At 54.9% G+C, this 21,741-nt stretch overlaps 5 protein-coding genes across 5 annotated transcripts; 3 read left to right on the top strand and 2 right to left on the bottom strand.

Moving 5' to 3' along the window:
- Window positions 1–640: 640 nt before the first annotated feature.
- QC762_709450 (uncharacterized protein) lies at window positions 641–9,497 on the bottom strand. The gene is given in 10 exon segments (XM_062893793.1): window positions 641–1,304; window positions 1,326–1,531; window positions 1,593–1,980; window positions 2,017–3,883; window positions 3,896–4,248; window positions 4,267–5,462; window positions 5,519–6,564; window positions 6,630–6,847; window positions 6,921–7,365; window positions 8,280–9,497. 5 exon segments carry the CDS (start codon window positions 8,358–8,360, stop codon window positions 4,556–4,558), a joined length of 2,697 nt encoding a protein of 898 aa, XP_062739636.1. The 5' UTR covers window positions 8,361–9,497; the 3' UTR covers window positions 641–1,304; window positions 1,326–1,531; window positions 1,593–1,980; window positions 2,017–3,883; window positions 3,896–4,248; window positions 4,267–4,555.
- On the top strand, window positions 2,792–3,826 carry QC762_709460 (uncharacterized protein; the record flags this gene model as incomplete). The annotated part of the gene is made up of 1 exon (XM_062893794.1): window positions 2,792–3,826. One exon carries the CDS (start codon window positions 2,792–2,794, stop codon window positions 3,824–3,826), a length of 1,035 nt encoding a protein of 344 aa, XP_062739637.1.
- Window positions 9,498–10,354: 857 nt separating the features above from the next.
- QC762_709440 (uncharacterized protein) lies at window positions 10,355–14,196 on the top strand (the record flags this gene model as incomplete). The annotated part of the gene is given in 3 exon segments (XM_062893792.1): window positions 10,355–12,761; window positions 12,817–13,883; window positions 13,894–14,196. 3 exon segments carry the CDS (start codon window positions 12,185–12,187, stop codon window positions 14,194–14,196), a joined length of 1,947 nt encoding a protein of 648 aa, XP_062739635.1. The 5' UTR covers window positions 10,355–12,184.
- Window positions 14,197–14,331: 135 nt separating this feature from the next.
- Window positions 14,332–18,789, bottom strand: QC762_709430 (uncharacterized protein). The gene is made up of 4 exons (XM_062893791.1): window positions 18,489–18,789; window positions 18,291–18,411; window positions 15,437–18,210; window positions 14,332–15,380 (listed from the first exon to the last, which is right to left on the bottom strand). The coding sequence occupies exons 1-4, from the start codon at window positions 18,489–18,491 to the stop codon at window positions 14,715–14,717; spliced, it is 3,564 nt and encodes a 1,187-aa protein (XP_062739634.1). The 5' UTR covers window positions 18,492–18,789; the 3' UTR covers window positions 14,332–14,714.
- A 13-nt stretch (window positions 18,790–18,802) lies between these two features.
- Window positions 18,803–21,519, top strand: QC762_709420 (uncharacterized protein). The gene is made up of 2 exons (XM_062893790.1): window positions 18,803–19,389; window positions 19,445–21,519. The coding sequence occupies exons 1-2, from the start codon at window positions 19,051–19,053 to the stop codon at window positions 21,401–21,403; spliced, it is 2,298 nt and encodes a 765-aa protein (XP_062739633.1). The 5' UTR covers window positions 18,803–19,050; the 3' UTR covers window positions 21,404–21,519.
- The last annotated feature ends 222 nt before the right edge of the window (window positions 21,520–21,741 follow it).

Below are 21,741 nucleotides of genomic sequence, written 5' to 3'. Positions count from 1 at the left end.
GGGGTTAAGAATCCCCTCCAAAAACTGGCTTACACAACCAACCAACCAACCCCTGAGTAAGCGCCAAACTTCCATCAGCACCATTCATCGACCGCTACAGTAAATATCCCATAAGCAGAAACAATGCATTTCTGCTCTGTTTCCCCTTTCAGCCCTAAATGTCGTCAGTCAAAGACTCACGTGGCCGCCTACACAGCCTGTCAATCTCACTTGCAGGGCCTGTGTGTGTAAGCCAGCACTTTTGATCAACAACCACCACCACCACCACCACATAGGTACTTTGCATCGTTCGGTCACCGAATCAGTCAAAAATGTCCTGAATTCTAAATCCCAAAACTTGACGTTTGCTTTCCCAATTGGCGAATTGGGCCCGGCAAAGAAAGGTGAGTCAAACCCCCAAGGTGTAAGTACCTATCTAAGCAGGGGTGTCTTTTTTCCTTGACCGCTTCTCCTCCTAACTCCAAAATACGAGGCATTCCCATCACCGTGCTGCTCCCCCTCCGTAATCGGACACTGGTATCATTCTCCCGTCATTTTGTTTGTGCAGCTGTCAAGAAAAAAAATGATTGATATAGTGGTATCTCGAAAAAAAGAAAAACAAAAGAAAAAAAGAAGAAAAAAAAAAGAGAAAGAAAAGAATGCCATGTATGCCAACACAGAATGTTATTTTTTCCATCCCCCATCAAACTTTTCTCTCCACTTTTTATAGCATTTCCGTCGATCCAGTCGACAATACTGACCGCCCAACGCAGGCCAGATTCAACCTTTTTTTCCCGTGACAAACACAAGCGTCTGTACCCGCCTCTCTCCGTACCTATGTGCCAAGCACACCCTTCAGCATCAAGTCCGTGCCGTGACCGGGGCCTGCTCCCTATTGGACCATCACCGAGTTTCCTGTCTCTCCCCTTTTTTGAACCTCACAGATGTCAAATATTTGGAGCCGCATGCCGCGTTCCGGATTCTTCCTTTCGCTCACTTTGCCAGCAAAGCCGACTCGGTATGGCGGCATGCGAGGCCGGTTTCCTCGACCCTTAACCCCCTTGTCCCTGCTCTCCCCAACAATCGTACTTTCACCGGCAGTTGCGTTCAAAACGGGAGACTATCTCCGTCTTTCGGTGGTTGCTGACAAGGGGGGTGTAGGATGATGGTCCGGCGCACCGGGTCCGAGCCGCCGCCGAGAGGCTGGGTCCGCTTGTCAAGGAAGGGAAAATGCAACCCTTTGATGGGCTTCTGGCGGTGTTCTTTTTTTCTTGGGTTGCTTTTGCCTTGGACTTGATGTTCGAGTGAGTTCGTCGGCCATGCAAGTTGGTGATGATGATGATGATGATGATGATGATGATGATGATGATGATGATGATGATAGAGAGATCCAGCACCGAAAGAGGTGGTGAGTGTAAGTGGTGGTAGTAGTAACAGCCCCACAAGCCAAATAGGTCGTTGAGTGGCTCATCTTTTTCCAGAACAAAAGAAGATCAGCCTCTAGAACGATCAATCTGTGGGTAATTCTCGACGCTAGTGGTCCAAGAGCTAGCTGCAAGGCGGTCAAGAGGCTTTTCCAATCCTCGGGTGACACTAGTCAAGGGGTTGCTTACAGCTTGACAGTTGACACGCCATGCAGGACGGTGAGCCCGTCTCTTTTCTTTTCTTTTTCTTTTATCATGTTTGACCCATGCATACGGCACTCTCCTTTTTTTTGTCTGTTCTCGATGTGTGTGTGTGTGTGTGTGTGTGTGTGTGTGATACGCTCCGAATGTGCCGGGATTGATCACCACACGACATACATATGCTCCTCCGGCATTTGTTCCGTGTGGTGTGTGAAGCAACGTTGTCTGTCAGCCCAGCCCTGTTTGATGCAGGCGGCCAGGGAAAATGGTGTCAGTTTTGGAAGGGTATCACACACACACACAGACAGCAGTGACAGGCCGTCCTGTGGAACATCAGGTTTTGACACCTTGGACGGCTATATCGGTCTCAAAAGGACTGACTGACTGACTGACTGACTGACTGACTGACTGACTGACTGACTGACTGACTGACTGCTGTCATCGGAAACTCACGGGGTGATGAGCTGCCAGCTTGTGGTTTCTGGCTGGTAGGTAGATGAGGCAGTCAGTCAGTCAGTCAGTGCCCTTGGCGCCCGTTAGAATCAAGTCTTCATGTCTTGCCTTTTTTTTTCTTTTTTTTTTGGCTTGCCATGTCTTGGTTCCACACTCCCGTCCGTTCCCGCACCGAGACCTTGATGGTCCTTTCACCGCTCGCTGAAACGGGTACCAACTCCTTTTTTTTTTTCTTGGTAGGAGAAGACACAATCTCCAAAAAAAAATAAGGCCATTCTTGTCATGGGAAGGGAGGAGCAGCCATGATCTGATACGGCCGAGGGCTCAGGGGCCAAGTGTCCACACGGCGGTCAACGGGAAGGAAAGGAGCATTTCGTCCCGATGGACTGTTGTTGAGCGTGCCCAAGTTCCAAGGGAGATGGTGACAACCCGGTACTTCTTTGCGTGACGCCCCCCTCCCCCCCCCCTGACGTGTAAGTACGCTGCGTAGTCCGAAGAGGCACAGTGTGACGTGCGATGACGGGGGAAACACGAGTACACACCTCTCTCTCACCGACGGTTGTGAGGGAGTATATATCGGGCCCACGTCGCCCCGATCCACTGCCTTTCCTTCTTTTACTTCAACTCCCTTGCCATCGTCGAATTTCCTTGTCTCCCAGTCCTCGACTTGACCACACATCCCCAAGCACACAACAGCACAACCTTGGACAAGCACAGAGCCATCTACCACCACCATGGGGCAAATGATTCCAGACCTCGCCGCCACCAGCAGGGCATCGACCACCAAGATCAAGCCAAACGGTATCCCCAACGGCATAAACACCGCCGGCAAGAAGTGCCAACACGACCCAACCTTCACCCAAAAGGTCATCGCCGCCACCGGCCCCAACGCCAACCCCAGACTCGCCCAGATATTCCCAAGTCTAGTCCGCCACCTCCACGACTTTGCCCGCGAAGTCAATCTCACAGTAGGAGAATGGAGCACCGCCGTCGACTTTGTATGGTTACCCCGCCTCCCCAATCCCACCCTTTCATTAACACCGCCACCACCACCACCACAGCTGAACGACTGCGGCAAAATGTCCTCCGACCGCCGCAACGAAACCCAACTCCTCTGCGACATCCTCGGCCTAGAATCCCTCGTCGACGAGATCACCAGCAAACAGCTCGCCACATCCACCACCCAAACCCCCTCCGCCATCCTCGGCCCCTTCTACCGCAGCGACGCCCCCTTCCTCCCAAACGGCACCTCCATCGTCCAGGGCCTTTCCCCTTCGGTTTCGTGGTACGAGAAAGCCCTAGAGGACTCGGCCTTTTTATCCGGCAAGGTCCTCTCCACAGACGGCAAGCCGATCGAAAACGCCGTCGTAGACGTCTGGCACACTGCGCCGAACGGGCTGTACGAACAGCAGGATTCTGACCAGCCAGAGATGAATTTCCGCGGGAGGTTCAGGACTGACCAGCAGGGGAGGTACGCGCTGTACGCGCTGAGACCGGTGCCGTATCCCATCCCGGACGACGGGCCGGCCGGGAGGTTGCTCGGGTTGTTGGATCGGCACCCGAACCGGCCGGGACATATCCATTTCATTGTTAGCGCCGAGGGGCATAGGGCTTTGACGACGCAGTTGTATGACAGCCGGGATCGGTGGGTGGATGATGATGCTGTTTTTGCTGTCAAGGATGAGTTGGTTGTCAGGTTTGAGCCGAGGGAGGGGGATCCGGGAGCGAGGTGGGAGTTGGGGTATGATTTTATTCTGGGGAGGTGTTGAAGGGTTGAGTTGGGGGTGGCAGCGATTGTATATATATATATATATGTGTGTGTGTGTGTGTGTGTGTATGTGTGTGTGTGTTTTGATCGACTGGGATTTCGGGCGATGGCGTTTGGGTTGGTAGACTGGTTGGCAGATGTAGATTATTTTGTTGAAGCAATTCAGATTGTGCTCTCGATAGCTCGCGCTACATGATGGTCGTGCCTGACCTGTTGCTCTTTTCCGTCTTTCAAGCGGGGACCATGCTGTTGGTCCACAGGTCGGTGGCGAATGCTGGATGGTTTGACTGACACTGCGGTCTTCTTCTTTTGCTCGAGTGTCTGTCATTGACGAGGATGTGAGTCGAATGGTTGAGAGGTGATATACACAAAGGTCGATTCGAAGCCAGGCTTATTTTAGGTATAAAAAAACCAAAAAATACCCAAAAAAAAAAAGATAAAAGAAAAAAAAGAAAAAAAAACCAGTAGACATTATCTTTGTTTCTCGGGGTTGTCTGCTCTTCTTCCCACTCTCAACATCTTCATTTCTTTCCCATCCTTGTGGAACCAATTTCCTCAGTCTCTGCGGTCCCATGTGGGGTTATACTAGTGTTGTTGGTCTGTCCCTCCATCACTCTTCATCGGAACGTTGGTTTTCAAGGACTCCTCACGAACCACTGCTGCCCTTGCCTAATCGGACCCCTGTTATGCGGCGTTGCTCCAAACACTACTTTTTATGTGTTCCTGATCATCAGCCAAATGTACTCGAGGAGTGATACAAGGGTATGTTATTCCCATGATGATGGTGCTGATGATGATGGTGCCCCATCCCCGCATGCCCGATCGCTGGTTGTCCCCCAGCGACAACCGAGACGGGAACCCCAGGGGGAGAGAGATGAACAACAACAGGAGTGGTGGTGTACGCACCGGGAAAAGGCTCCGGCTGGGCTGCCGCCGCAACGGGGGAGAACTGCGGTGGCCCGGTGAAGGGTGATATGCCCGCCGTGGGAGTGGGAGGGACGATGGCTGGTTGGGGGAGATTGAGCCAGTTGTTCCAGAGGTTGTCAAAGTCGAATTCGATCTCTCTGTTATAACCAGGGGAGTCGTTTTGGGTTTGTTGTTGGGGTGGTGGCGGTTGTTGTTGTTGTTGTTGTTGTTGTGGGAGGAGGGGTGACATGCCGTTCATGCGGGTGTCCTGTTGGGTTGTGGGGGCGAGGATGTCAGACAGGGGCATTTTGGAGGAGGTTATTTGGGGGGGAGTCAACAGGCCCGGGTCGCTGAAGCGGTGGTGTTGGGGGGGATAACTGGGATGGGATGGGTCGGGGTGGGTGGTGGTTTCCTGGAGGGGACTTGCCACTACTGGTCCTCCAGACAGGGTATTGGCAGGCTCGGGTTGGGGACTGGACGGGTGGCTGTAGAGGAAGGAGAGGTCTTCCGATAAGGGGGGGGCGTCGTATTTGTTTTTTTTTGTCCATTTGTCTACTACTTTTGCGAAGCGGGTGATGATGTCGAGGACACGCTCGGCTTGGGGGTCGAGTTTGGTGCAGTATTCCATGAAATCGACTGCGTCGCGGATGGTTTTGTCGTAGGCGTTTGTGTAGTAGAGGCACGAGAATTGGTTCATCAGGATGACGAGGCTGGCGGCGAAGACAAAGTATCTGGGGGCGGTTAGAAATGGGAGAATGCCTTGTCCCCGTGAGGGGAGAACACTTACATGACAAAAGGGTTCCTTCGAGGGAGCTGTTGTTCCTCTCGAGCTTGCTGGACAAGCTGAATCGTTTGGTAGGAAGCCAGGACGCAGGCCTCTGAGAACCTCGCCATGGGCGACTCGTGAATTGGTGAGGGCTTCTTCTTCCCAGACCGCTGCTCGACAAGCATCCAGTTGTGCATAACAAAGAGCTGCCTGGTAAGAAGGATCAATGAATGGAGTGCCAGAAGGTTGACATGTAAGGATGCCATGCCATGCGCCGGGCTTCGAGCAGGACCGGCGTTTGATAGACGGCGTTGCAGGGCAGCTTGTAAATCATCTTCCCAGTCTATAGACATGTCGTTGATGATCTCCTGCACCTTTGTGGTGGAAATCTTGCGCGAAGAAAAGACCCTCAACGTGTCGCCAATAATCCGACAGGTCTCGACACAAGCATGCAAGCTCTTGGCGTGAACCGGGTCAAACTCCCCAGTGATCTCCATAGAGTTGACGGCATCATCATCCGAGAAGATATTCATCGAGCAGTCGTGGCCCGAGATGGCGGTGGGTCTCCCCAAGGTTGCCGCCAAGAATCGATCCAAGATGAACAGTGTCTTCCACAAGTTCCGCCTGACTTTCATCTCTCCCGGCGTAAAGATGACATCCCTCAACGTCTCCTCTCTATGCAGGCCCAAAGCATACGCTGACCGAACAGCCATCCCGAGATAAGCATACGCCGTGTTCCTCTTGGGGATAGTCAACATGTAGAGCGTCATCAACGACAGCGCCTGAACCGACCAAAAGTCAGCGTCCTCAAACCCAGCACCGGGATCACACATCGTTCGAGCGCTCCTAAAGTACAACTCTGCCCTGTCTGGCCTTGCAGAGAGCTGCTTGTTGATGACATGCTCTTCCCGGCTACCTGGGGTAGGCGCAGCAAAGAGGAGACCAAGAGCCAGCACCAAGAAGAGGTGACACAAGAAGTAGTTGTTGGCCGATGGTGGGTCCCGATAGCAAGCCTCCACCGACTGCATAAACTGTTTTCTGTCAAACACCTCCACGATCCCGCAGGTCTAGACAAGGTGGGGTCAGCCGCCGTTGAATGTCAGAAAAAGGGGGCTAAAAGGGGTGGACCCACATTTGTAAAATAGGAAGCTATGAGAACATGGGTTGTTTCCTGGTCCGGCAACAGGGTCGGTACCCGTGTGTTCTCAGGAAAGTCAATGATGGTTTCCTGAATGCGATGCCTCTTAGGATCGTCGATAAAAGGAGACCCCATCTCTGTCCCCGATGTGCTTTCGACAATAATCCGGATCAGCTGCAGGATGGACAGTGTCGAGGCATCTCCAATGTAGACTGTCGTAAGAGCATACGTCAGCAAAAAAAAAAATGCTGTGTACCATAAGGGTGGGTGCAGAGAGAGACTTACGAAGCCGTCTTGACTGGTCTTGCAACATTCTCGTCTCGGTGTATATGTTGGTCTCCTCAGCGTAGCCGCTGGTGTTGCCCGTGTTGCTGCGGCTTGGCAGCTTCTTCGTCCCGTGAATCGAGACCTTCTTCACATGCCCTCGGCCTGCTAGAGGCGGCGGTAACGGTGCTGTCGGCGAAGATAGTGCTGATCCGCCTATCGAGGCCTGGCTTGGCTGGGCGGCCCGCGCCTCATCCCAAGACTGCATCGCCTCGCGGGCCTGGGGTGAGCTGTTGTTGGCCTTCTCGAGTGTGGCGGAGATGGAGGGAGGCGACGTCTCAATGTGTCGCCGCTTCATCGGTGACCCAGCAGACTCACCCGGTCCATAATCCGAAGCGTTGTTGGGCGTGTACGAGCAGGTGAGTTTTCTTCTGAGGCAGGTCTGGCAAGGTTTCACGCCATTGCACTGGAACAAGATGTATCAGTAAACGAATCCCAGATATCGTGAGGCAGAAAAATCGCAGGTGATGGAAACCTGGGCTGTCCAAGAATAGCTCCGAGGATAGAGACACAGGCACAACAAGTTACTCTGCTCGGTGGCGTCTCCAGGGTCTCAGCCAGAGATTTTGGAAAAATCCGCGGAGAAGGAAGCATAGAGGGCATTCCAGATCGGAAAGATGAACGCATCTGACGACGACGTTCCGACCTGAGCTGAAATCGAGTTTTCGAGCAACGGTGGAGGAGCGGACACGCTTGTGCCACTCGAGCGGTTCTCGCCTTTCCCCGTCCCTATGACTTTGTGCTTCGTAACAAGTGGGCGAACACGACGCCAACCCGGGTATCTCTCTGCCTGCTTGAGGCAGGCATTTTCCCTCGAGCTCCGAGTGACATGTGTGTTGGACTGCGGCGCATCCCGACAAGAAAACGGGCGTGTGTGCGTATGGAAGGAGAAAAAAGAAGATTCGGTGGAAGACGACCGAGACATAAACCAGGAGAGCGGGTGTATAGTAGATAAGAGCGGCTTTCCTCTTGGGTCTCGTCTCGGGAAGCTTTCGACAGAGCCCAACCAGCCCATAGATGGACAAGACAGACGGCCCTCAGGGAGGGGCACAGTTCTGTGTTTCCATCCCATATAATCCCTTCTGATAAGAGAGGCAACATTCTTATTCTTCTGCTTCTTCTTCAGTCCGGCAACACTTACACTTGTACACTTGCACTACACCCACACACATTTCTCTTTCTTTCTCTCACTCCAGAACAGGACAGAGACAGCCACCCATCCACAGGGCTGAAGGCACAAAGCAAAGTGAAACCAAAACTGAGACCCAGGACCGAAGTGAGATAATTAAAAATAAAAAAAAATAAAACACATGAACCCACCTTTTGCTTCCGGCGTTTGCAAGAGTCACAAGCCTGAGCAGTACGCTGGCGCTTGTCGTCGGGAACCTTGGGTCGCGTCATGGTGGAGAAGGGGTCCGGAAGGGAAGGGGGCTCAGATGGGAGTAGAGACGGCTCTCAGGCGCCCCGCCATCGGGTAGCAAAGGTGCAACGGGCGATCTGGTAGACGCGAGCTCAGTCGAGGAAGGCGAACGGTGCTCCTAGTGCGATCGGAAGCGGCGCCGTTGGAGGAGGGCAAGGGGCCTTGCGGAGCGGATGATGCACGAAACAGCGTCGGCAGCAGGTCCGGGAATATGGATAAGGGGATAGGTGATAGGGGGGAAGGGGGGAAACGGGGTGTCGGAAGATGTAGTGAGGTATGTAGTATGTAGTATGTAAGGTAGGTCGGCGTCGGCAGGGGCCTGGGCTTATTCCTAGGTAAGGTATTTGCTGGGTTTTGCTTGGGCTCCTGGCAGGCAGTAAGAGAGTTCCTTTCCTGTTCCTGCGGGAGAAGGGCTGGTGGCACGAACCACGGCTGTGCCGCGCTCTGATTCCGAGTCGCAGTTGAACTTGGATGGAGCCCTAGGCCCGGAGTCAGGTCAGCGCTACTGACGAAACTATATCTCACGGCTCTGGCACTAGAGTATATCAACTCGGCTGTTGGTGCTGCCCGAACTTGCTGCTGGTGCGATGATCCAGGATGGGAGAGGAAGAGGGAAATGGAGATCGTGGGGTTCGGGGGGACAAGGACGTCGGATATGGGATAGGTATGGGTTGGGGTATGGATGGGATTGGAGATGGGGATGGGGATGGGCTCCAAATTAAGCAGAGGCAAGCCAAGGTAAAGAGGACCGGACTACAGCACGACCTGATGAGGGTTCGACTACTACTCCTACTTAATGCAGGTTTGCCTCTGGTTCTCCTCCTGGATGAGGCTGGTGCCGTCCGTCTGAACTGCTGGCATGGGGCACTTTGGATGAAATCGACCGTGCGGCATCGCTCCTTTTTTTGCGCCCAAATCTACCCAAGGTCTCTCGTCGATGCATGGTAGCCAGTGACTGTCTTGTCTGGCCGAGCTGGCATCGAGCCTCAGCAGCCAAGGCGCGTGGGCCCAAGTACTTGGATAACGCGCTGCCAGCTACAACGCTGCGGGGAAAGAGGACGGGACTTGATGAGGTGGATGGGGGGCAAGGGGGGAGAGGAGAGGAGAGGGAGGGGAAGGGAAAGGTCAACAAGCCCACCCACCCTCCATCAGAGAGAAGAAATAGAGAGACATATGCAGGACAGTGACAATCCTGGCCGGAATCCCCGCACTCGAGACGACGTGCCGGGGCCGGTGTGATATGACATGATAAGAAGGAAGAAGAAGATGAGATATCTGCGAGCCATCGGCAGCCGCGGATCGTCAAGTCTTCATCAGAGAGAGAGAGAGAGAAGTGAGTGTCCAGCTGCTAGTGGCTGCATGAGAGCCCCATGGGACGAGACTCGCCGAGATAGCCCGAACAGTGTGACACATCATCTCGATGCTGCAGCTTCACAACTGGGCGTTACGACGGTGTTGGATGGGTGTGTGTCCGCCCAATGTAGCTCTGGCCGATCAATCATGAAGTTTGACTGCCATCTCGGGCTTGAATGTGTTTCTGTTGGTTGTTGAGAGTCCGAAAACGAGTGGTGGGGGTTCCAGGTGAAGTTCCGTTGTAATTTGTAGTTATGAGACTATGAGTTCGTGATATCGAAAAACAAATGCGGGGTTTTTGGCAGCAAAAAGGCCATCGGATAATGCACCTAAAATGCCTCGATTTACAGTGGGATAAGCGCTACAAAGCCCAACAGCACCAGCAGAAGAGCTGCCCAAGCAGTGGAAGTGGACCCTTCCAGATGTTAGCGTCCACTAAGATCTCATCAGGTAACGCGCTGGCGGGGCCGCTGCGGCAGGTGCCTAGCGCATGCGTTGGACCCCCGAGAACGGGTGAAAGTGGAGAACTTCCCGCTAATACGATCAGAAACATTCCCTGTCTTGGGTCTTTGGTCTTGGACATCCCATCCCGTCGTCCCGTCGCTTCCACAATTCTTCAACACTTTTTTTCTTTTTTTTTTTTCGACGCTGAGACGGTGCCCCCCACGACACGGAACGGCAGGAGAGGCAGGAGAGATGGGAGAGGTGGGAAAAGGTCTTGCTCATCAGGCGGGGTGATTGGAGGCCATCCCCGAACATTGGACGCAGCTTGCTTTTTCGGCATTCCACTTCGGACCCCCTCGGCTGATATTGGATACTACCGGTACACTAACTATACAATAAACAAACTCAAAAGATGGGGGGTGGGCGCGGCAGCAACCGCTCTCCTCCCCGGACACCAGGCTCCTCGGCTGCTTTCTGCTGTGTCCCCAAGGCCGACGCCGCGAGGCTTGAGAGACAGACATGCAGGTAACACAGCTCATAAGACCTGCAACCACCGGGCAGTCCTGACGAGCCCAGCTGACTTGGTTGAGGTGTTCCAGTTGAGATGAAGATGTGCCGGAAGACCCTGGGACACGGGCCTGGGAACTGGTCTGGACACACCAGCTGGACTTTCTGGAACGCGGACCACTTCAGCTCGCTGCAACGTCGGGGCCGGGAGAACTTTGGTCTCCCTTGATCTTTGTTCATATCTGCCAACGTCTGCCGGTGCCCGCATCGCCGGCTCCGTGCCGCACACCGGCCGATTGCCCAGGCTTCGTCTGATGCCCGGCTGAGTCCTCGGCTCCAATGGCTCCAGTGGCTCCAGTCCGGGATCATGACGACTTGACCAGCATCAAATCGGGAAAGGATGGTCTCCCCGCACTTAGCCTGCGGCTGCAAGCATTCCCCAGAATCGCCAAATCGAGGTTCAACAGGTCCCCGAGCCCAGTTGCCTGTTCTTTTTCCCAGCAGCCACAGAACCTACATCACATCACGCTAACCCCACAGGACGAGGGGGGGCGAGTGCGGTCACAAAACTACCTTGTGTCTAGAGCACCGTTCCCCCGCATGCTCCATGATGCGGCTGGTGTAACCGCTCCCGCCAATGGTTTCCTGAGAGCCTGGGACCGGACAGGCGACCTTTTTGTGCCCTTCGACCCTTCGCCGCCGCCGCCGCCGCCGCCTTGATATCAAAACCAACCCGGCGTCCCAAGTGGGCTTTTCTTTTCTGCCGCGTGATCACAGGCCGGCCTGGTTATACTTGGATACTACCTGCATACGCATCCTGTGCCAGCCCCTGAGCCCAGTCTTGTCTGCCGTCCGAGCCTCTTTTTGTTTCTGCCAGGTCCCGATAAGAGCACTGCCGGCCCGAAGCATCCCACTTCCCAGTCAGGCTGGCTGTTGCGGAGCGTCTCCTGAGGGGCACGTGGTGCTACTATGGATACTCACGAACGCCTCTCTAGTCCTCTTGCGGCTCGGGTCCGTCATGCCAGTGGTCGGAAGAAGGCGAGACGAGGTGCGGGCTGCAAAGCAAGATGTCGCCTCTTTTCCTGATGTTGCTCGGACCCGCACCCCCTTTCTGTGAGCAGATTTCCCGTTTTGTGGGGATCTTGGACCGGAGGGGGTGGCATCCATCCCGTCACCATGGATATGCCGTCCATGGTATCATGTCGTTGACTGTCAACACGTGCCGAACATCACAGCCAGGCCATTTTCGTTTGTCCCCCATCTTGGCGGGTCTCACCAGGATCCTGGATGACCTAGTGGAATATCTCCGGAGACTGACGTACGTCCGTTGGAGGAGATCATGATGTCTCTGAGACCAGTCCGCCGGAAAGCGTATATATATATATCAGATAGCCGCCCATTGTTTCCGTCCGATTTGCTCTCGCCGTCACTCGAGTTGCCCCTTCTTTGAACATATTTCACTACTTTCCCCCACAATAAACCATCCATCCCAACCTGCGGTATGGACTCGAGCCCCACAATGTTGGACACAACGCCCCTCCCCTCGTGGGAGCGACAATGGCGAGGAGGGAGCAAGAGCAAGAGAGCAACAAAGCCTCTCCACAAGAAAGAGGTCAATCATGTCTCCCAGCAAACTCTTCTCCTTTTCTCACAGCTCCGGTACTACCTGGGGACGTGGAAAATGGACAACAAGCAGATGTCCAGAGTCACCCCGAAGCCCAAGCCGTATTCCGTCATCGATGGGGCCAGAGAGGCATTGACCTCTCTCGAGGAGCTTTGCCGACATGAACTTCCAGGCAACTTTTCGACTCTGGCTGGAAATGTCAACATCACCTCGTCATCTGGCCAGGGAAACAAAGTTCACTTTCCCAGCCCTCTCAAGGAGCAAGATGCCACGGCAGCTATCAAGGGTCTGGAAGCTCGTGTTGCCAGCGCCATTGCCGGTCTGCGGTATGGCGCCGAGAAGCCCTTAGTCACGGTCGACGTTGATAAGATTTCTGGCTTCTTGATGTCTGCTTACCTGACCACAATCGACGGGATGGACAAGACGGACCCCGGAGTCAAGGAGAGGATACCGGGTATGCTACCGTGAGAGTTTGATGAGACTCGAAATAGAGGCTAAACAATCTCCAGATACCGACCTCAACAGGGCCCAATCCATCCTCTACCGCCGCCTCTCAGCCAACCTCTACAGCACCAAGAACCCCGGCGAGTACTACCACATCCACGGCTCCCTCAACGCGGACATCACCCTGCAAATGCTCGGCCTCCCCAAGCACCGCCCGGACTTGACCGATTACCGGGAGTGCATTGACACCATTGAGGCGGCCGTCATGAGGCACACAGCCGCTGAGCTTGACGAGCTAAACCTCAAAAACAGACAAGCGGGCATCAAGGCGTACACCTGGGAGCAATTCCAGGAGCTGCCTCACGGCAAAGCGATGTGTTCGCAGCCACCTTTTACCGTCAAGCCCAACCCGCTAGACACCACCACCCCGCCTGTCCCCTTTTCTTCCTCATCCGGCTCAGGACCGCGATTCGCCCTAAAGGGGATCAAAGTCCTCGAGCTGTGCCGTATCATTGCCGGCCCGACAATCGGCCGCTCCTTGGCTGCCCACGGAGCCCAAGTCATCAAAATCACCTGCCCTACCCTTCCCGACGTCCCATTCTTTCAGCTGGACGTCAACACGGGCAAACACTGCATCTCGCTCGATCTCAAGTCCTCCGCTGCTGATCGGGAGACTTTCTCGTCCCTCCTGGCGGAAGCGGATGTTCTGATTGACGGGTATCGCCCTGGTGCCCTCGCCAAACTGGGGTATAGCCCCTCCCTCCTCGCCGAGGTAGCCAAATCCCGAAACAAGGGCTTTGTTTACGTGGTTGAGGACTGCTTTGGCGGAACGGGGGCAGAAGGGGCAGAGTGGGCGCATAGGCCAGGCTGGCAGCAGATTGCGGATTGCGTCTCTGGTGTTGCTTACGCTCAAGGGAAATTCATGGGCCTGGAGAACGAGCCGGTTGTGCCCCCCTTTCCGATGAGCGATTACGGGACTGGGGGGTTGGGGTCCGTGGCTGCGATGGTTGGGCTGGTGAGACGGGCGACGGAGGGGGGGAGCTGGGTGGGGAGGACTAGTTTGGTGCAGTACGATGTTTTTCTCCAGAAATTGGGGTTGCTGCCGGAGCGGGAGCAGGAGAGGTTGAGGGGGGTTTTTAGAGAGGCGGAAAAGGGAATGGGGGGGCTTCTTTGAGTTGAGGCACAGTGATAGTGTTGATGAGGTTGGGAGACGGGCGTTGAGGGGGATGAGGGGTGTGGTGCCGTTTTTGTTTGAGGGGGACCATATGATGAGTGAGGGGTTTAGTAGGGGGTTTGGGGGGGTGGTGAGGTGGCCGAGGGAGGCGGTCGAGGTGGAGGGCTTGAGGGTTGGGCATGTTAGGGTTGCGAGGCCTAATGGGTGGGATACGGGGAGGAATGAGGGGGGCATGTGGGAGGGGTGGGAGGAGGATGAGATTAGGGGGTGATGATGGTTGTACGATGATGGATGGGTGAATGGGCGGGATTGCGTTGCTTTTTATGGGAGGTAGCTTTGCTTTGTCTGCGTGTGTTTTGCAATGACTGGACTGGTCAAAATTGCTCGGTTTATGAACGGTGGGTTGGTTTTAGTGATTTTTATTTTTTATTTTTTTTTAGGTATCGAATTGATACTGGCGTTTATGAATCAAGAAGTGATGTGTTGTACATGTGTGTATACCAATTTGGAAAGGTAACGTCAGTGATGCCGACTTGTACCTTGTTACCTTATCCTCATGTTTAACAGGAAACCCCGACTCCCACTGTCAAAATTGTCTCTGATGTTAAACTGCCAATATGCTTGACAACGACTACGCAATGCCCAACCTGCTAACCTGATCAAACCTCAACAGTCCCCAGCTCCTTGCTTATACTTGTCTATACTATGCACGCCTCCTCCCCAACCCCTATCGTTATGGATCTCTTCAGTCAATATTACTTCCCCCCTTCTCTTCATTATAACCCCCTCCTACAAAACATACCCCCCACCAGCAGTAACAACCCCCCAATCCCTCACCCCCATCCCATCCTCCAGTTCCACAACCCACCACAACGCATCCCTCGCCTTCTCCGCCTGTCCACTCTCCTCATACGCCCTCGCCAGAGCGAACCACGCCTCAGAGTAATTCCACCCCGACCCCAACTTCGTCAGCCCGCTCAAAAGCCCGTACGCCCTGTCTCTCGCTGCCAACCGATCAATAAGCGGTAGACTGGTCGCTTTATACGGCGGCGGGAGCTGCGGGCCTAGCAGCCTCGACGGCGATGCCTTGGAAACCCCGTTAGCGGTTTCATCCTCTTCCTCGTGGTCAAACACCGCTTCGCAATCCGGCTTCCTGCTTGCAGTCTTATGTTTAGGCGAACCAAGACCGAGGGGTTCAGACGGCAGTTCAGAAAACCGGCTTGGCGGGGAGGCGATGAGTTGGTGGTCTTCATGTGGTTCAGAGACGAGGGATGCGCCGCCAAGGTCAAGGCCGGGGACTGCCGGGGGTGGGAGAAGCTTCTCCGAGCAGATATCCAAAAGAATATTCGAGAGCCCGACGATGGCGACAGGGTGGTCGGGGAAGTGCGTCAAAGCTGTTTCAAAGTCGGCGCGGGCTTGGTAAGGTCTTTCCAGGGCGAGAGAGAGTTCTCCCTTCTGTGGTATCATTAGTGGCCACGTTTTTTTTTGTAATGGAAAACACCGAAACATACCTCGGTCCAGACATCAGCCAAAACAGCCTCAACACTCTTCTCCATGCCCCATCCCGCCGTCCTGGTGTTCAGTGCTCCAGAGGTATCGCTGACTACATCGCCCTCAAAGCTCTGTACGATCTTCTGTGCTTCCTCAATGGCCTTTTGGGCATCGTCAAGCAGACCAGCCCGTCGGTAAAACCCGGCAATAGTAAGCCAGACCTTGACGAGAATGCCCTTTCTTTTTCTCTTGCTGTGCTCCTGGGAGAATTGTACAAAGGGCAACAGAGGTGAGAAACTTTCCAGGGCCCCTGTTCCGACACCCACCTCCGAAGGCCCATCCGTCGTCCGCTTTGTCGAAGCGGACGAGTTTGTCGTCTCTGGTCTCAGTGTCCCGGCCGCAGTCTTGCTGGCATGAGTGAAATGCTGCGGGCTGCTGGGGTCCTCAAAGGTAGGCTGGTATTTATCTCCATTGAGAGGCGGGACTGGCGGGCCGCTGCTCATGGCGCGTTGCCGGCTGCCGCTCCGATCTCTTTTCCGGAGGCTGTTCCTGCTCCTACCATTAAGACTGCCCGACCTCAGAGACCTGCGGCTAGGCTGCACGTCGATGGCTGTCTCGCTGCTGGTCTGCTGAGTGAGCGTGGTGTTGGCAGTTTGTGGCCTGGAGGTTGCCACGCTCTGCCGTGGTTGGTGACCCTTGGCTGCGCGACCGCCAAACATACTATCTCTGAGGCTGCGCATCGTGGCCATGGTCTTGGGAGGCTCGACCTTTGATATTTCCAGTGTCGGTTCGCCGAGATCGCCAAACAGCCTGGGAAACAGCGTGAGCAGCTCAGTGCTGGCGTTGACAGCCACGGTAGGACCTTCAACGAGTTCCAGAATGGCAAGCTGGGTCATCTTGATCTCCAGAATGCTCTCCTTCTCGAAGTCGTCCATCTCGTCCACGATGCCATCACCGCCAGCCTTTTCAACAGCCGCCTCATTAAGGTGCTCACTCCTGAAACCGCCGTTGAGTTCCCTGCTGCCAAACAAGACGATCGGATCCTTGAACTGCTCAATGGCACCTTCACACGCCCGCGCAGCCAGGACATAGTCTTGACGTGCGCTCAACATAAGCGCCAAAAGATGCCAGAGCGGAATCAACGATCTTTCCCTCCAGTAAGGCCCATTATGCAGCTCCTCATGCTCCTGCACCGCCTTGTCCGCCAGCAGCGCCGTCTTGACCAGTTCAATAGCCACAGACAACTTTCTCTGCTCTGCGTACAAAACACCCAACGCAAACACCCCCCTCACATCAACCACACTCCCAAACTCGGGTGACAGAGACCACCGCAAACACTGGATCGCCTTCTCCTGAAAGGCGGCCCTCGATTCCGACTCGTACGTCATCCTAGCCCACTGCGCATTCGCCAACCCAATACTCTGCCACGCCAGCGCCATCGACCTCGGCGGCACCAAGTCCCTCGGGTCCGCGCTCTCCGGATCCAGATCCCCCCACTTCTTTACCAGCCCCTCCAGCTCTTCCGAAATCTTCCTCGCCTTATCCGCTGACTCCCGTCCACCATATCTGCACAGCGCCGCAACGGCCGCAGAGATGGTCTCCAAAACCGTCGCATTGTCATCCAGCGCCGGCTCCCTATGGCCCGTCTTCTCCACCCTCGCCTTCCCCTTCTTCACCAGCTCAAACCAGCTGTCAAACGACACAAACGCCAAATCAAACTCTGCCACTGCCAAATGTACCGTAAACAGATGCCTGAGTATCGCCGTAGAATGATACGTCTTTGTCGCCGCGCCGTACAATGTGTCCAGCGTCCCTCTGCTCAAACTATCCCTCCCTCCCGCCCCCAGATCATGCTCCTTCCAGCCCCTCCCATTCAAAATAGTCCAATTCCTCATCACCCTCGCCACAAACTCTTCCACCTCTTGCCTTTCCTCATCTGCCCTCGGGAACTTGGTCTCCGAAAACAGCAGACCCTGATAGATGGTCTCCACCTTCTTGAGTTCCGCTCTCAACTGTGCGCGGGCACTGATGGTCTCCCCATTCGACACCGGCACCGTAACCCCAGAAGGGGGGTAAGCCAAGTCCCGCTGCAGAATCTCGGACAAGGCAGAGTAATACTCGCTCCAGACCTGCCTCCTAGGCACCGATCCCCGGAACCCATATCCCCCCGCCCCCGAAATACCGGCCTGATCCTGCGCTGCGACCGCCACGCCCTTGGCAGCGCCAGCCCAGTATCTTGCCCAAGTTCTAAACCCAGAGAGACAGTTCCCCTCCGAGAGTGACTTCTCCCCCTCCCTCGTAGCCTGGCTAGCCAACATGCAATACTCGGTGAGGAACAACTCGGCCCAGTATCGTATCTGCTGTCTCGCTGGCCCTCCTGGCGCGGCATTCCAGACAGTGTTCAGACTCGGCAACGCGATTTCGAAGGCTTCGAGGGCACCCTTGCGTTGTCCGTCGCGCGCTAGACAGTTTGCTCTCAGATAGGCCGTTTTCAAGGCGCAGACTTTGGTCCATTCTGACGGTTCGACTGCGGCGTCGGTGGTGGGGAGCTCTTCGTCGAACGATCGGGGGAGGCGCTCAAGGGCGAGGGAGTATTCTCTCAGCACCCAGTGTAACCAGCCGGCGCAGACGCGGGCTTGGAAGCGGTCTTGGGGGTGGGTTTGTTCGTTTTCGATGACGGTGAGGAGGGCGGGGAGTTGGGAGGCGGCTTCGAGGGAGGAGGGGGTGGTGTCGGGGGTGGATTTGAGCGAGGCTTTGATGATGGAGTGTTCGGTTGTTGCTGACTGGGAGAGGCCTGAGGGGGGGGGGGAAGAAGGATGGGTGAGCATGAGTTTGGTGATGGGGAGAGGGAGAGAGAAAAGAAGAAGAACGTACAGGCTCGTTCAGGGGCATGTTTCCGCACCTTGCGGACTAGCTCGGGGACGGCATCCCAGTTGTCATCGCAACGCGCTTCGTCGAGCTGTTGGATGTAATGCGCTGCTTTGACTGCGTCGGGCTGTTTTTGTTTTGTTTTGTATTCGTTAGAAGGATATCGAGGAGAGGTGAGGTGTCAGGGAAGCAGTAGGTACGTACCATGTTGGCGGTGTTCCAGCAAGCCTGCTCGCACTACGATGACTTGATCAGACAGGGCATGCGGAGCGCAAGAGCATAGCCTTTGGGAAAGGGTCAAGTTGTAGGGTGTTGGAGGTGAGATTCAAAAGAGTACGTCAGCTTGTAAATAAGGAGGCGTTCGGCTGGGCAACAAGACGGGGGCACTAAAATGAAGCCAATGGAGCCCAGGTCAATCCAAAATCTTGGGGTGCACTAGGGGGTGATGATGTCGGGCCCATCAGGAACAGGAATAGCACCCAACCGCGCACAGGGATTGGCTGGTTTTAGTGGTTGCAGCGGCCAAGCCAGCCAGGGTCCCGCATTTCGGTAGCTCTAGCGGAAAAGTTACCGATAAGATAGCGAGAACATCTTTAAAATGTTTTTGCAGTAAAACACCACAAATAAACCAACATTGCGCCAACTCACACGTGGGAATAGTTTCTTTGTCTTGATTTTGACAGAAATCAAAAGTTAGGACCATCATCACGAGTAGGGTCTATCCCCACAGTTCTAAAGGCAGAGACTCGCAGACATCAAATATCTAATGGCATCACCCCCATCAGACCTGCGGGTACTTGTCCGCAGGCTCGCTTCGACACCGGCCGATCAACTCCCAAGACTATGCCCAGTTCTGGTTGGACACGTCCTAAGATGTGGTGAACCACTCTCTGCTTCAGATGCTGGAAAAGGAAAGGACAAGGGCGCTGAGACGCCTATGCTTGTTCACAAGCTCAGGACACACATCACCACGCTCTTGACGGGAAGGAACGCTTCGGGTCGCTTTGCCGCCGTCTGCTTGATCAAGGCTGTTGTCGATGTGGGAGGATGGGAAAGTCTCAGGGCTGCCGACCCCTGGGTTCGCGGCTTGATCAGTGTTGCTCAAGTGTGTATCTATTACAGCATGAGAATTACTGATTTAATACTGACATTTTCTGTAGAAAATCGACCCTCTTCCTTCCAAGGAGCTGGCCGTTATCACCTTGACCAAGATCTACATGCTACTCCAGGGCTACCCGACTTTGATTAGAGAGATGGCTACTCCCACTCTTCCCAGCTTTGTCACAGCTTGCCTTCAGCTGGTCAAATCTCCATCAACCCCTACCAGCGTGATTGAGACCGTGGCCAGCTCTCTGTCCAAGCTGGTGATGCTCTACCCCACCACTTTGCGTCCATTCGCCGGTCAAATCAAGACCGCACTCAGGACTTACGTTGCGCCAACCACTTCTGATTCTGTTGTGGTTCCTCATGCTCTCCGCGAGAGCTCTCGCCGGCTTTTCATCCTCCTTTCTTACACCGCCCCCAAGAATGGAAGCAGTGACGAGTGGGTCAAGTCTATCAAAGCTGCCATTCTCGACTGCCATGCCACCGCCGACCAAATCTTCCGCGGTGTTGTCGAATCCTGGGAATCGTCCACTGGTTATCGTCCTCAGCCAGTCCGCAATGAGCTTGACCCCTCTGGCGGCGGTGACTCCGTCGACGAGTTCCCATCCTGGGAGGGCATTCAGCCAGGCTCTCAGCGCCTGGTCGGCCTCCTCGAGTTCCTCGCCGAATACCTCGACAGCCCCACCAAAGCCCCCGTCACCGTCCCCGTCGGCGAGCTCCTCGACCTCACCACCCGCCTCACCCTCGTCACCCCTCCCAGCCCCTCCTCCGAGGAAACGATGCAAACCAACCCCTCCATCAGCCGCGACGAAAAGGCCGACCTCTGGACCGTCCTCCCCGACATCCACACCGCCGTCCTCCGTCTCCACGGCTCTGCCATCCGCCGACTCGCCGACTCCGCACTCCCTCTTTCCACAGACATAACCGACCACACCGTCCGCGTCCTCTCCTTCCACCGCACCAACCCCGCCGTTCGCGAGAAAGTTTACAACCTTGCCTCCCCCCTTCTCACACTCGCCGGCCCGACCCTTCCCAGGTTGACAGTCGACTCCTTAACCCCCTTAATCCGGCAAGTCTGCCACGACATCCTCCTATCAGCAGGCCACCTAGACGACGCACCCAGACCCACCCTCCCCGTCGAAAAAGCCAAGCAAACCGTCCAAGGAAACGCCGACGCTTTCCTTTCCACCCCGTCCGCCACCCCAGCGTCTTTATTCAGTCCCCTCCCAGCCTCCCTCCTCGCTTCGGCTGCTACCCTCCTCCCATTATTCCTCTCCCACCTCCCACAACCGCACCTCTCCCCCGATATCCGCTCCCTTGTCGACCGCACCGCTATTTTATCCTCCAACAAAGAAGCTATGCTCGCGTCGGTGTTGCAACCGTATAAAGACTCCAGAGGGCGGTACTACCCCTCTATCCTTCCTTTTCTCGTTCAAAAGTTTGGAACGTCAAAAGAGGTGGAGGTTGTCCGCAGCAACCTCGTCCGTGCCGGCCGTTACGCGCAGCTTAACACGGATGAGTACGACCCCTCTGCCAATCTTGATGATTTGTTGGCGGATAGACAGCTCCGGGGCGAGGAGGCGGCGGATGAGGAGATGGGTGACGCTGGGGAGCAAAGTGATGTTGTTGCTGTTGTTGAGAAGGAGAAAAGAGTTGTTGTTTCCAGCTGGGGAACCGCAGTCACAAATGGTACAGTTCAGGAGGCAATGGAGGTGGATGATGACACACCTGTCGAGGTGAACCCTTTTGCTGTTACTGTCAAGGAGACGGAAACCGCTGTTGTGAACAAGAAGAGGGCCGCGTCACCGCTCAAGAGGAAGAGCAGCGGGGGTTTGGAGGTGGGGGAGGAGACAAAGGTCAAGAGGGTGGCTGTTGCTGCTGCTGCTGCTGCTGTGGCTGTTGACACCAAAAAGGTGGAAGAGGAGAATAGCGATAGTGATGATGAGGGGAGCGTGCAGATTGATATGTCGCTTGATGATGAGGATGATGAGGACGAGGAAGAAGATGATGAGTAGATGTGGTCCAAATATGGATGTAGAATGTGGGGTGTATACAGGACATGATACATTGTACACAAGACGTTTCATATACACCACACACAACGTCCCGAATTTGACCAACGCTGTCAATTACTTCTCGCTTCCATTTGTACATACAAACCCCTATTCCCTGAATACATTTCCATCGTGCCCAGCCTCCCCCGGCCGAACTACATACATCCCAAAAACAAACCCCCCCCCCTCTCCCCAACGCCCTTGACCTCTCTGCCTGCCTCACAAACAAGAACCAAACCTTTATGCCAATTTTACCAGCCAACACCCACCAAAATGCCCAAACCAGAATCAAAAACCCC

This window comes from Podospora pseudocomata, chromosome 7 (genome assembly GCF_035222375.1).
Source record: "Podospora pseudocomata strain CBS 415.72m chromosome 7, whole genome shotgun sequence".
In the NCBI taxonomy this organism is placed as follows: Eukaryota; Fungi; Ascomycota; class Sordariomycetes; order Sordariales; family Podosporaceae; genus Podospora; species Podospora pseudocomata.
This window is presented reverse-complemented; position numbering and strand designations above follow the sequence as displayed.

What these genes read in the sequence shown, in the direction of transcription:
- QC762_709430 (XM_062893791.1), bottom strand. An exon ending in ACATGCCCCTGAACGAGCCT is followed by an intron (nt 18,211 to 18,290) that starts GTACGTTCTTCT and finishes CCCCCCCCTCAG; the next exon opens with GCCTCTCCCAGTCAGCAACA. An exon ending in TGGCTGATGTCTGGACCGAG is followed by an intron (nt 15,381 to 15,436) that starts GTATGTTTCGGT and finishes ATGATACCACAG; the next exon opens with AAGGGAGAACTCTCTCTCGC.
- QC762_709450 (XM_062893793.1), bottom strand. Translation starts at nt 8,360, where the DNA reads ATGACGCGACCCAAGGTTCCCGACGACAAGCGCCAGCGTACTGCTCAG. An exon ending in TAGCTTCCTATTTTACAAAT is followed by an intron (nt 6,565 to 6,629) that starts GTGGGTCCACCC and finishes CACCTTGTCTAG; the next exon opens with ACCTGCGGGATCGTGGAGGT. An exon ending in CGAAGGAACCCTTTTGTCAT is followed by an intron (nt 5,463 to 5,518) that starts GTAAGTGTTCTC and finishes AACCGCCCCCAG; the next exon opens with ATACTTTGTCTTCGCCGCCA.
- QC762_709420 (XM_062893790.1), top strand. Translation starts at nt 19,051, where the DNA reads ATGGCATCACCCCCATCAGACCTGCGGGTACTTGTCCGCAGGCTCGCT. An exon ending in GCTTGATCAGTGTTGCTCAA is followed by an intron (nt 19,390 to 19,444) that starts GTGTGTATCTAT and finishes CATTTTCTGTAG; the next exon opens with AAAATCGACCCTCTTCCTTC.